At 48.5% G+C, this 13,891-nt stretch overlaps 1 protein-coding gene across 1 annotated transcript; it reads right to left on the reverse strand.

The window, feature by feature from the left end:
* Positions 1 to 462: 462 nt before the first annotated feature.
* Positions 463 to 12,404, reverse strand: PTCD2 (pentatricopeptide repeat domain 2). Its single transcript, XM_078874400.1, has 10 exons — positions 12,040 to 12,404; positions 10,097 to 10,189; positions 9,080 to 9,209; positions 8,266 to 8,383; positions 7,121 to 7,199; positions 6,203 to 6,294; positions 5,160 to 5,273; positions 4,833 to 4,907; positions 3,994 to 4,107; positions 463 to 3,066 (listed from the first exon to the last, which is right to left on the reverse strand). The coding sequence occupies exons 1-10, from the start codon at positions 12,377 to 12,379 to the stop codon at positions 2,827 to 2,829; spliced, it is 1,395 nt and encodes a 464-aa protein (XP_078730526.1). The 5' UTR covers positions 12,380 to 12,404; the 3' UTR covers positions 463 to 2,826.
* Between the last annotated feature and the right edge of the window lie 1,487 nt (positions 12,405 to 13,891).

Raw genomic sequence — 13,891 nt, forward strand, 5'->3', positions numbered from 1 at the left:
TCCCCACCCTCTCCACCCAGCCCCACCTCTCCTCCCATTTTTGGATGCACGACGGACGGACACGATAATCCCCTGTGGGCTGGTGTAACCAGGAGGTTCCTACCAGTATAAGTCACATGGCTGACACAGCACAAGGAGGCCTATATCCAGCAGCGAATTGACAAAACGCCGTGATACGATTACCTTATACAGTCTGCGGACGTGTATTTGGCCTTCTATGTACATGCACGATTGATCCATGTGATTGTTTTAATAACCCGCTGCACACCCATGCTATATTACACATGTTCTAATGAGCCATTCCTTTAGTTTTCCTGTAGATTAAATTGCATTCCAATCCGGAAATTGGCAAACGCTCCACGAGACGACACAGAAGCCGTAATGTAGCTGCTCCGTAGCATATTAAATACAAGTATTTGATAACGAATGTGAAATAATGTACATAATCACAACGCTGCTTTTCATATTTTTTATTAAAGATAACCTATTCTGTATTTAAATACAGTCAATGCATCTTGTCGTCAGAAAAAAAGATTACATTTACATATTTTTACAGACGTGTTCCATACAAACGTCATGCGCACTTCACGTCAGCTCCAATAAAGACCCGTGGCCGCCTTGACGATTGAGTCCCGATGCTTAGTGCTCTTGGCACGGGTCGGTTTGCCCCACCGCGTTCAATGCCGCGTTTCCATGGCCACCCGAAACCGAGCTCTGCTGGCCCAGGAATAGCCCAGTTCTGGCCCAGGATCGGCACCAGGGCCTGGATACGGGTTTCCACGCAGCGTGAGCAGTGCCACATTATTCTCGTAGCAAAAGTACCTACATCTGCTACGAGTCGCGCACTTTCAAGGGCCCCCTAAATGATTTCAAGCTATTAATTTCGGTTCAGTGATTCTGCACTTGCTCTATTACTATCGTACTATACTGCCTTCAACTTTTATGAACGACCAGGTGTTTAAGGTCATTGATTTATCGTATTATCTGGCTGTATAGCAAATGAAAAAATACAATTACTTTACTATGCAAGTAATTGTTTTTTTTTTACATTTAGGGCCCCTTAATAACATATGCTACAGGCCCCGCACTAGCTTAACCCAGCACTGCACGCAAGTCGTCGGGCTCTGCGAGTTCCACCCTCCTTAACCCAACCCTCCGTAGCCAATGGTGGCGTCTGACAGTAGTCTGAAAGTGTAATTTTTACGAATGTGATTTCAAGTAGATTTGGGTTACACGAGTTTGTGGTCCTTTCCCCGCACCTCCGATTAGCGCAGTTGGCTACGTACGGTGTGAAAGAAGTTCAACATACATACCGATATGTTCTAATACATTTTTACCGCGTTCTAAGGTTGACTAAGCGTGCTACGTCCAGAAAGCATGTGCTTTCATTTCGATTTGCCCTTGCGACATTGCAACCAATGCTGGGGTGAGCCCAGGTAAAAGCGTGCGGCATGGGTCACTTCAACTGGGGACCCGGGGTATCTGCCACGCTCACTTGGGATTAGTTTGGCTCGGAAGGATTTGCCATGGGAACATCGCTCGTCGGTTCAGCCACATTCAAGAGCCGAGCCAGCCCGATTCAGAGCAGCGACGTGGCTTGAGCACCACACTGAAAGATATCACCGACACCAGACCACAGCGGAAACGAAACGCTGCCTAGGGGTAAAGACAGCGGGCCCACTGCTCGATGTGCCCGGGAAATGGGGTCAAACGGAGTTCTCATCGCGTGTTAATTTCAACAAACTTTTCCCAGAAATATTTCTAAGTTTTGCTACCGTTATCACGACACGGGAAACATCCATTTGAATCTCTCGCAGAGAAGTGCAAGACTTTGTGTTCGAAGAACAGCCCACGGGAATGAACGTCAGAGCATCCCGAGATGCTTTCACTCGACCTCTGCTTCACACGGTATTGGGCAGCAGTTTCCCCTTCGCTTACCGCCGAGCAATGTGCGTCACCTGACGTTGAAACCAATATCGTCAAAGAGCCGAAATTTTGCCAAAATTAAGCGGCAGAATTAAAATTGAACGCGATGGCTTTTTGTGCAGCCATTAGTAACCGAGCAAACACGGATTCTAACCCAGGATCCGAGTGGTGTTGGCTCGGCGATATTTAGCTTCTTGATGCGTGTGGAACTTCTGGTCGCTTGAGACGTCCCGACTTTGCGACCTCTCAACCTTGCCGTACCTCCCCCGCCGCAGGGTTGTGTTGACCTGTGCGCTTAGCAAAGAGTTTTACGGAACGTTTGCGGTGCAAAATGTTGCTCATTCAACTTCTCCGGCTGTTAATGTTCATATCTTCGCATGACAAGTGAGGTTACAACTTCGTTTAAAATGTGCGCATTTATGTAAAAAAACACCACGGCGTTGAGATGTTAACTACCTCTTCTGGTGTACAGGAGGTCGTGGGTTTAATCTCGACCCCGACGCCTGCACACTTGGAGTTTGCATGTACTCCCTATGGTCACGTGGGTTTTTCTCCGTGTCCTCCGGTTTTTACTTCCACACTTTCAAAAATGTGTTCAGATTATTTGGCTGCTATAATTTTCCACACGATAAGCCACTTCGTTGAGTTGCCAATTGTGACCAGGTCGCTTCTGCCATATAGCTCAGTGGGCCTTACCTGGTAAAAAAAAAAAATAACTTTACTTCAGTTTTAGTTCATTCTCAAAGCGACCAAAGTAATTGACCACAGAAAAGTAGCCGATTGCAGTCTTTGGTGGATTGATTGACCTCATCGACTAATTGTCCTTGCGCGACAAAAACATTTTAACCAACGCAGCGCCACATCGTGCGGAGTGGTCACCACCAACGCTCGTCGTCCTCGTCATTCCGTGAGCAGCGTCTGGCTGAGCGCCCCGATGCGTTTGCCCACGCTGCGGCTGCCCTTCATCCTCGGCGCTTGGCAGCTGAGGTTACGCTGACTCCTGGGCTTGCTGCACAGCAGCGTGTCGAACGGCATGGCCGAGATGTGGCCCATCCGCTCCAGGTGCCCCAACAGGTTCTGCAGATCCTCGCCCTCCGGGTCGCCCGCCTCCCCCTCCAGCGAACTTTGCACCTGCGACATCTGGGCAGGGCAGGAGGAACGGGAGGCAAGCGACCGTCAAGGTCACAATCAGGCGTGCCGGAATTCACCCAAATGAACACCTTTTCCATTCCGAGACATCTGCAAGTTGCACCTCTGAATCTCGGAACGAGCAAGCGGTTCAGCGTTAATCTCATTTAGAGGGCAGAGTGCCGTTGTTTTTAAAGACATTGTACTCGCCGCAGAGAACTATAGCGACACGACCGCAATCCATGATAGCTGCCACCAAACTGTACCACACGTCCCTCGTGCATGGACTTGCGTACCGATAAAGTTATTTTATTTTGTCTTCCGTTTTCGTACTGATGATGTACATGTACGTCATCGGAAAGGAATCGGAATAAAATCTGATGACGTACACGTACAGCATTGGAACGGGTTAAGTGCACAACTAATTTCATCTGAAGGTTTTTTATTTTGTATTGGCGACCGTGTTGAGAACATGAACTTCACTAAACTTGAGAACCCACGATCTCAGCGGTGCCAGCTCCATACTCTGAACCACCCGATCTCCTCTCTTCAATGACCTCTTACTCCAAATTAAGGGAACTTCACGCCGTCACCAGCCCTGCTACAGAGGAATACGTCACATTGCAATATTACATCCGATTGGCATGGTTGGCTAAGTACGGTGCGAAAGAAGTTCAACATACATAACGAGAAAAATGTTTCCCCTCAGAGATAGATAGATTTCTGGAAAATTAAGTTCAAACCAAATTCAACACAGCCATTCATTTGCAGTCATTGATGACTGACCCGCGATTATTTCAACAGCCAAAAAGACTAAGAGACGAGAAGATTTCAAACCCTTCGCTAACGGGAGTCGGTCTTGCCACCAACTATCGAGGGCCGTGCCGGGCCTGCGGTGCCGCGGCCCGCACGCGAGTCCGCCCCGACGGCCCGGCTCACCACGTCCCGACAGATTTCGATCTTGTGCACGAAGTCGGAGATGTTCCCGTCGCGCACGCACTTGAGGAGGTGCAGCATCTCAGCGCGGGAGCCCGTCAGCGCAGCCAGCAGGACCTGCCACGGGGGGGGGCAAAGGGCACGTGGGGGGGGCGGACCCACGGCGCCGGCCAGGAACAGGTCATCAACCCACCCCAACGGGGCTCTGGGAATCGTCGCGATGTAGGGTGGCGATGATGACGCCATTCAAGAATTGATGCCTCTCCTGGATAATAAAAAATACAAATTCACAACCCACTAATACAGTGCACGATAACCCGCGACAGCTTAATTGGAAAACTTCACAACTCACATTGTTAATAGTTTGTATTGTATAATCAAAATTAACTGAATATCAAGCTTTGGGTTGTCAAGCTTTTCCACAACACCCCTGAATAGATGTTCCTGTCTTCATGTAAGGTGCATTCATTGTAAATAAATGATTCTTACACACACACTTCTATGCATGTATCATGAGTATGAGAATCCATTTGTCAATTACTGTTATTGTACTCATTTGCCCAGGGGAGCCTCGCTGGGTCTCAAGACTCTTTCAGGAGGGTCCTGCCCAGTGTTTCGCAGGAGGGGGTGATGTTGCTGCTGTAATCCCAAATAGGCAACCTGCAGTCAAATTTTTTGGCAATGGGATGGATGTTTGGATGGATGTTTATCCAATCCCAGTCACATTGTACATGTGTCCTTTAACTGAAGATGATGATGAAAGCAAATTTACAATCTGTTGCCAAAGCTGTACAATGGTAAAAATCCTGCATGCCCAGGCTTCTCATCCGTCCTGCACTCACCTGCAGATTGAGGCACACCTTGGAGTTTGGCTTCAGGATGCGGCTGTACAGGGCCCTGGCATTTTTGAGATCTCCCTAAGCAAAAGCACAATTGGGCGGGGGGGGGGTTGAAGTTAAACAATAACTAAACATTATTTTCATCAAGTCCTTCAAAAACACACGTAACGCTCAATTACCCACGGGCCGATCATCCAAGTTTGCGGATTAACCGTTCCCCTGCGATGTTTTTAACGTGCGTGCCGGTGCAATTATCACGTGGTCCATCTCGGCAAGCGGCACCTCCCGCCCCCGCGGGTTGGCAGCAGCTGGCCCCCCCCCCCCGTGCACCTGGTTGATCGCCAGCATGACGGCGAAGCAGTAGCCGCGCCGGGCGACGGGGCGCACGTTGATCTCGGCGTCGTCCAGCACGCTCTGGCAGACCTCGTACGACTCGCGCGTGTTCTGGAAGCAACGGGGCCCCCCCACCCCCCGCAGAGGACGCAACGAGCGGACCGTGAGCTGGAGCCCTTCGGCATGAGTCGTCATCATAGCGAGGCTAATCATCGTCATGATAATAAGAGCATATTCTTAGGTTTTTTTTCGGTAAAGTCACGTAGGTAAAACATCAAAATTAATGAAAATAAAATAAAACAAAAATCACGACGTTTCGGAGGCAACACAAGTCTCCGTCATCAGGTGGGACCGTCACAGCCGAATTAGCTGCATCAAGTGAGGCAATGATTCAAGATGTAATCCCTTATAAGCAAGTTGAAGGGGGGAGGAGAGGGGGGGGGGAGCTCATCAGAATGTGGTAGCCAATGAATGGAACGTATCGGTCGGGAGGGGGGCGGGGTCCCACCTGATGACGGAGACTTGTGTTGCCTCCGAAACGTCGTGATTTTTGTTTTATTTTATTTTCATTAATTTTGATGTTTTACCTACGTGACTTTACCGAAAAAAACCTAAGAATATGAATCATTGCAGTCACGAAAGCTTCAAATCTAGAAATAAGAGCATAGTCTGTTGTGCTATAACGTCACGACTTTATGAACATTTATGATTTAAATCTTAAATTGTGACATTGTGGTGGTTGCGCTTTTAATGTTGAACCCATTACAGACAACACACATTTACCCCCCCCCACCCCCCCGTTGTAATTTCACCGCCACGATTAAGGGTCACGAGTCAATGAAGTTGCCCCATGAACACTGTACCCCATAAACGTAGCGCCCTCTGGTGGTACCAGAGCTCGCGTAAACACTTTACACAAAATAAACACGCACAGAAAGGACCAGATTCTCAACCACAATACGATTTATCGTTACATACCTAACCCCCCCACCCACACGCCACTGCCAAAGGAACACCGGCTTCGCTTCAGCAGTGCTCACCAGTTTGTAGCATAGCGCCAGCGCCAGGAGGTACGTGTCTTTAGTATACTGAGTCCCACGTTGCCGCATCTCTTTGATGACGTTCAAAGCGCCTAGAACAGCGCAGAGTACAACAATAAAGGAGAATTAGTCAATTGACAATGTCGTTCGCAACGCTCACCTGTTTCCCAGGAACAAGAGACACATGGCAATCAGGCTTGTAAGTGCGTGTGTTGAACTCCTCTCGCACCGTACGTAGCCAACCGTGCGAAGCGGAGGTGTGCGGGAAGGACAACAAACCAAACACAAAAAGCAGTTCTAAAGAAGTGAGCTTTCAATCTCGATTTAAACGTTGCAAAGCTTCGGTGGCTTCCTAATATCGAAAGGAAAACCGTTATAGCTGGCTGCAGAAGCGCATCTGAATGCACGATATGCAGTACCCAAGTTACGTATGGGTGTTGTGGATTGACACTAAGTTACCGGGTCAAACGGTGGTTAGTGTTTGCACACCGCGCTATGGACCCTGCAACCACAGTTCGATTCCCGGCCACGGCTAACATCAGCGGCAAGCGGTATCTGAATAGGTCCTTGGCCACCCTCCTCTTAGCTCATCCCGCACTGACCAGCGTGGTGAGGTATGGTCAAACAATGCCCTTGACCAACACGGAATGGAAAGGCCTTCATCAGCAACGATTTGACAGAGATATAAAACGTTATCAAATATTACCAAAACAGGGGGCTATCGTGCACGATGAAATATGTTTTACCATCAGAAACATACATTTAGAGTATTTGGCTTAGATACATTTCCACGCGATAAGCCACTTTGTTGAGCTGTCATTTGTGGCCGGGTTGCTTCTGACAAAGAGCTACGTATCTCAGTGGGCCTTGGCAGGTGAAATAAAAAGTTTGGTTGTTCAGCTTTGTGCTTTCTCTTACCTTCGTAGTCTTCTTTCTCGTACAGCATATCAGTGACGACAGCAAAGGACGTGTGGTCGCCAAAGAAGTCCTTCAATTTCTGGAACACATGGGAAGACGTATTTCACTCTTGTCAACATATCGTGATGATCTTTTTTGTTGTTACGGTTGCTCTATCGGCATCGCGCTGCAGGACTGAGTGTCCATTCAGAACTCTTGCAGTAACCGTTCATCATCACCCCGTGTATCAGACACCGGTCAAGAGAAGGAGACTCCACAGAACTACTTTCGAGATCCCTTCAAGTTACCTTTTTAATCCAGAGGAGAAATGTTCGTCGCAAGACAAAACCAATTCTCATAGGAGATAACATTTTGACAAATTATAAAAAAAATCAAACAAACTTCAAGCGATGTTTTGTTTTCGTGCGATCAAGCAAATCAACTGGCTACGGATAACGTGGTTCAATCACGAGTGGCTGAAAGCCATCATCAACTGCAGGATCTCAGCAGTGCCACCTGGCCTCGTCAGACCGCGCCTCTTTCAAAGTACAGCATCACATACACAGACAGTCCCCAGGTTACGGAAAGGGTTCGGTTCCCGAGAATGATCCGTAACCAAAAATCTCCGTGTGTCGGAAACTGAACAATTTTCCCCCAAAATCAATGATAAATTCCATTTGCCTTAATCCGTGTGATGCTCGAGCGAGGCGTAAGGCTGCCCGCCTCACGCTGCCCGCCTTACGCCTCGCTCCACGGTGTTCATCCGCAACCTCACCGCGCTGCACTACTTGCAGCTAACGCAAACATTTCCGCGCATTTAATTTGATGATTAATAATGGGAACATTCCCGTAAGGTCGGATTTCCGTAAGTCGGGTATTCTGCAACACGGGGACTGTCTGTATGTGAACAGACCTCCGTTCTGTATCACCACATGCAAAGCAAATATTTTCCTCTAAATTTCTTTGTTTGTTTTGCCAAACCATCAGACTGTTGACTTTCCACAAAACAATATTATTCGGGCAGCGTTTATTTAAGCAAGAAAACCATATCGATTCTTCGCCGTGAAGCTAATTCTTTTAATTAAATTTACGATAAGTGAGCGGAGGGGGACAAGAGGACGGGTGGGCGAGTGTCCATGGCGGCACCTGAGCCGCGAGTGACTCACGTGGTCCATCAGGAGTTGCACCGCTTCCTTGGCCATGTCGAGCTCGTAGAAGAGGCGACACACCAGAGGACCGAAATTAAAGTCGCCCAACAAGAGATTGCTGTTCTCCGCGTGATATCTGCCGAGAATACCGAGTCAATGATCGCGCCAGACACGGGGTCAATGTCAACAGCACATTGAACTTAATATTTCACTTTTTCCATCCATTCAATCTGCTTGCTCCCAACAAACACCACCTGGTGGACAAACATATTTTGTGGGTTTTTAAGTTTTGTCCCTCAACCGTCACGATTTAAAGTCGCGATTTGATTCAACATCGTTTGCTTCGACATTGTGGTGAATGTAGTGCCTCTAGTGGCTGCAGGGGTAACACACATCCTGTTACATACGGCACATGTGAATAAGCAAAATATATACATTTTTACACGTACAATCTACTGCATGCAACGTGAGTGTGATAATCAATTTTAAATGCATGACTTTGTAGGTATACAATTAGCGGTATGGAAACCGATGGGAAGCAGTCAGGGGAAAAGTCATACGCTTGTCCTGCTCTGGTTTGTGTCTCAAGATTTTGGGGGAACGTCATCAATTTGGCCGGTTTTCTCAAAGGTTAGACCCTAAAGGAACGCAATTTTACACTTTAGTTGGGTAGACATTCGATCGTCTTTACAACAGTTATCGCAAGCCCTCCATCACATAGACAAACGGAGGAATAGATCCAATGCGCAAACTCTTCCGACCATGGTTGGAAACCTTTAATAATCTTCTTTTAGATACTCTTATAAACAACTGCTGGCCATTATCAACTGACCTGTATACGAGCTTGATGATTAGCTGTGCGTCAACTGGCGTCTGACATATATGAATGGCGGTCTTTAAATCTTCCGTGAGGATCAACTGGTGATTGGCAAGCTTCTCTTCCATCAGCGCCATGTACGAATCTGCACAAGGTGATTTAGGAAATGCAGTGTATATTACTCATGAGTAAACATACAACAAATGTCTTACACTAAAAAAATACTAATGAATATAACCTTCGCAAAAATGTATAAATATTTTCTTGTCATTAACCAGGTGATGAATATTGACCACTGCACCGTTTTTATATTGTTTTCCCAGTTATAATCCAAAAATGCTGTCACTTGTCATCAGACGAAGGTATCTCTAGTCTGAACTCACACAGCAAGCAGTGCATCACCCTGTGCCAATTGGAGTTATTATTTCACACGTCACTTCAACAGAACTCTTTATATCCACATTACAGCGTGCAGCAGATCTTATGCATCCAGCACAGGGTTCATCACATGTCAATCAGTGATATTTGTTCAACATGTCAAATCTGGAATTGTAGCCAATTTAAGTGGAAAACCAAATTTCATGACTTATTTTTCGTGTAGCCACTGATGTGACCAGCTTGAAGACAAACAATGTGCCTCAACTGAAAACTCAAGTTTCCCCCTAACAGAGAGCGACTGGGAATGCCAATAACATTTATCATCACCTATGACCATATCAGTCAGAAAGCGCCCGATCTCATCAGATCTCGCAAGGTAAGCAGGGGTGCGCCTGGACAAGACTCAGATGGGTGGGTACCAACCAGGCTGCTGCTAGGCTACATGGTGGGCAGCAGATGGCAATGCAGAAAAATCCATTGTTGTACTGTACCACGTTGAAACGCCTCTATGCGCTCCACCTTCACCAACCCGCACTGCCCAGCGTGGCGAAATGTGAACAATCCCCCCATGATCCACACGGCAATGGAGAAACCCTCATGCAAGAGTGGACCGACACGAGGTTGCGTGCGTGCACGGGACACGTGGTCACGTACCTCTCTTCCCGTAAATGAGGCAGGCTGCAGCGATCTTCCTCTGCTGAAACTCCCTCAACCGGAGGACGTCGTCGGTGAGAAGATACCTGCGAGCTAAAACGAAGATGCAGGAAAAAACATGCTCATGCGTGCATTTTGTAATGCTTTTCCACCACGCCTTTATTTTGCCAAGTAATGAATTACTGATAACGAATTGGAGTGCTCACAAGAAGCCGTCTGTCCGCTTTCAATCTCGGAAAGCGCTAACGAGACCTCTTTGGGATTGCGGCAGGCAATTCCCTGCCACCGCAAGTTAGCACCACGCTTACCCTTATTAATCATAATCAGCCATGGCCAATCCACTGCTGGATAAAGCACTCCCCAAGCGATTACCATCTCTCATGGCTCTGCGATTTCACCTCTCCATTTCCACAGCGGACGTCCTCTCAGATGCATTCCCTCTTGTGGCTGCCACTCTGACGTTAGTCTCGACCACCAACCATCACGCCTCGTCAGCGAGGTGTACTGCCCAAACCCACGTACTTTTCTTAACAGTCAACATGATGGATGTCTCTACCCTGCGTACGTATAACCCTCGTTCATAGCTGTCATTCCTTATGCACACTGCCTAGGGTTATGTAATACAACGCAGGGGTGGATCCATTGATAGATACTCCAGACAATAACAGGAATTAGAGAACACACTTCATATCAAAGCCTCGAACATTATCTACAATCTTTATGTCTCCCAACAATCTCCATGCGTGGCTATGCCAACAAGGGCTTTACGCCAACCCATGGGTGCTGTGTCGATGCATTATACCTTCACTTGCAATTGCATTTCACATACATCCTCATCTCTTTACATCTTATACAAGAGACACCCTTGGCATGTTTCTGCAACAACATCATCTCATACTTTAATGGAGCAAGTGTGAGTTTGTTACTCTATCCGGATTTTTGACACCGATAGTTACGGGTTGAATTGAGGGTTATGGTGAGGTAGGATTTAGGGGCTTTTGCTGGGTTTACAACAGGAAGGTTGGGGCTATGGCTAGAGATGGGGCTTAGGGCGATTATGTTCGGAGCTCTGGCAAGGGTAAGGCGTACACGTTGGCGTTCGGGCTTGAATTACCGATGTGAACGTGAGTAGGATACGAGATGAATTTAGGGCCAGGGTTTAGGCGAGGTTGGTGTCACGGCTCGGGTGAGGGCAGCTGTAATGTTTGAGTTATTGGGTTAAGGCCGGTGGTGCGTGGATACAGCTTTAGATGACGGAGCTAGTGTAACGCTAGGTGAATAGTGTACAGTGGCAATGGTGAGAGTTAGGGCATGCGTTAAGGTTGTGGTTGGCATCAGGGAAAGTAGTCAGGCTTCGTCTACTGCTATAGAACAGCGAGGCACTGACTTTAAGTAACCTCTCGCGTCGCGAAGTTCAAGTTAATTTATTAGGTATAGCCTTGTGAGCCATTCGGCTCTTGAATCGGGTGCAACCGCAACAAACAGAAAACAAAAACATGAACAAGAAAACATCTTAAAGTGACTAAGTGACTATGTGCAAACAGAAAATCCAAGAAAAGACAGCAAAATATTGCAGAAAAAGCACCGTACACCAACACTGTGTGCAAAAATCCCAGTGGGATGCAACTCAAACAACAACAACCACAAGACAACTTAGATTAAGGCCATCAGTCTAACTCTGTACTACAACAAACAAACATGGCCAAACCAAAAAACTTTTCGAAAATCACCAAAATAAAGCCATAAAGGCAATGAAACAGTGACCATAGGAACTGTGACCGAATTTTCACAATAAACGACGTCAACAACATGTACCACCAAAACCCTGCAGCCATAGCTGGCTGCATGAGTCACTCCACAACCGCAGAAGCATCAGTCGGAGTATCAACATTTTTCAATGCACCTTTAAAGATCGGCACACAGGACAATGGCAACACCCTTACCGCCTGCCGTACACGACCAGCACGACGGAGGCGTTTGCTTGTCGGCGTCCCACAGAGGGCCCCGGGCACGGGTCCCGGACGTCATGAGACCCCGAAGTCCGTGGGGCCGAGCGCCCGAGACCAGGAGGCTCATCCCGGGCCTTGCAGTCCTCAGCAGCGTCTCCATGGCGTCTCCAGCAAAACGCCTGCTCAGAGCGCCGGCCCGGTATGGAGACGAGGCCACGGGTCTCTCTGGGAGCCTCCACGCGAGTGAGTTTGTAAGTTTATCCGCTCTCGCTGGCGGCGGTGATGATGATGGTTGTGGTGATAGTGGGCACGGTGGCGCTGTTACCGGGTGCATGCGCCATGCCCTCTACGGTGGCAGGCGGCTCGAAACACGTGTTACCGTAAACACGCTAAGCGAGACGCGTTACCGTAATCACGCTAAGCGAGACGCGTTACCCGAAACACGCTAAGCGAGACGCGTTACCGTAAACACGCCAAGCGAGACGCGTTACCGTAAACACGCTAAGCGAGACGCGTTACCGTAAACACCACCAGCGAGACGCGTTACCGTAAACACGCTAAGCGAGACGCGTTACCGTAAACACGCCAAGCGAGACGCGTTACCGTAAACACGCTAAGCGAGACGCGTTACCGTAAACACGCCAAGCGAGACGCGTTACCGTAAACACGCTAAGCGAGACGCGTTACCGTAAACACCACCAGCGAGACGCGTTACCGTAAACACGCTAAGCGAGACGCGTTACCGTAAACACGCTAAGCGAGACGCGTTACCGTAAACACGCTAAGCGAGACGCGTTACCGTAAACACGCCAAGCGAGACGCGTTACCGTAATCACGCTAAACGAGACGCGTTACCGTAAACACGCTAAGCGAGACGCGTTACCGTAAACACCACCAGCGAGACGCGTTACCGTAAACACGCTAAGCGAGACGCGTTACCGTAAACACGCTAAGCGAGACGCGTTACCGTAAACACCACCAGCGAGACGCGTTACCGTAAACACGCCAAGCGAGACGCATTACCGTAAACACGCCAAGCGAGACGCGTTACTGTAAACATGCCAAGCGAGACGCGTTACCGTAAACACCACCAGCGAGACGCTACCGCACGCTCCCTACTTGTGCAACGTGTTAGAAAGTCGACGGATTTGCTCTCAAACACATCGGTGTGCTGGACGAGTAACGAATTGGCACGTTCTGTTTACGTGACAAATCTTACTAATTTGCTGTCGGGTGGTGGCGGGTTTAACGACACATTTACGCGATCTCACTCAAAAACACCTGTATTATGGATATTGGTCGCGAAAGCCGACGTGTTAAAATGTTATAGCACGAGGGGATTGTTTTCCAACATGTTCATAGCATTCAGAATGGTTGGAGCAAGTGCGCCAATCCATGGAAAGTCGTTTAAGAAATGCAGCAGAAGAGCAGCATCAAGGCCAGTTGCAAAGACATCGACAAACTGATACTGGTAGGAACCTCCTGGTTACACCAGCCCACAGGGGATTATTGTGTCCGTCGTGCAGGGAGGGGCTGGGTGGGGAGGGAGGGGCTGGGTGGGAGGAGCTGGGTGGGGAGGGTGAGGCTGGGTGGGAGGGGTGGGGCTGGGTGGGGAGGGGCTGGTCACCCCGTGGTGCCCTTATAAAACTCAACGTTTAACCTCCTCACGCCGGCTTGTGCCCGCCCTCACAGTCGGGCATATTTGCGGAATACACCACGCCGCCGTTGACCCTGGCCATTGACCGAGCAACCCAACGTTTCTACTAGCTCCCTCCGTAGGAATGTGTTTAATCGGCACAAAGATGAAAAGACCCCGAGCTCAAGCTCCTTTGCTGCAAGAGCCAAT

The sequence above is a fragment of the Lampetra fluviatilis genome, chromosome 39, assembly GCF_964198595.1.
Source record: "Lampetra fluviatilis chromosome 39, kcLamFluv1.1, whole genome shotgun sequence".
NCBI classification, from domain to species: domain Eukaryota; kingdom Metazoa; phylum Chordata; class Hyperoartia; order Petromyzontiformes; family Petromyzontidae; genus Lampetra; species Lampetra fluviatilis.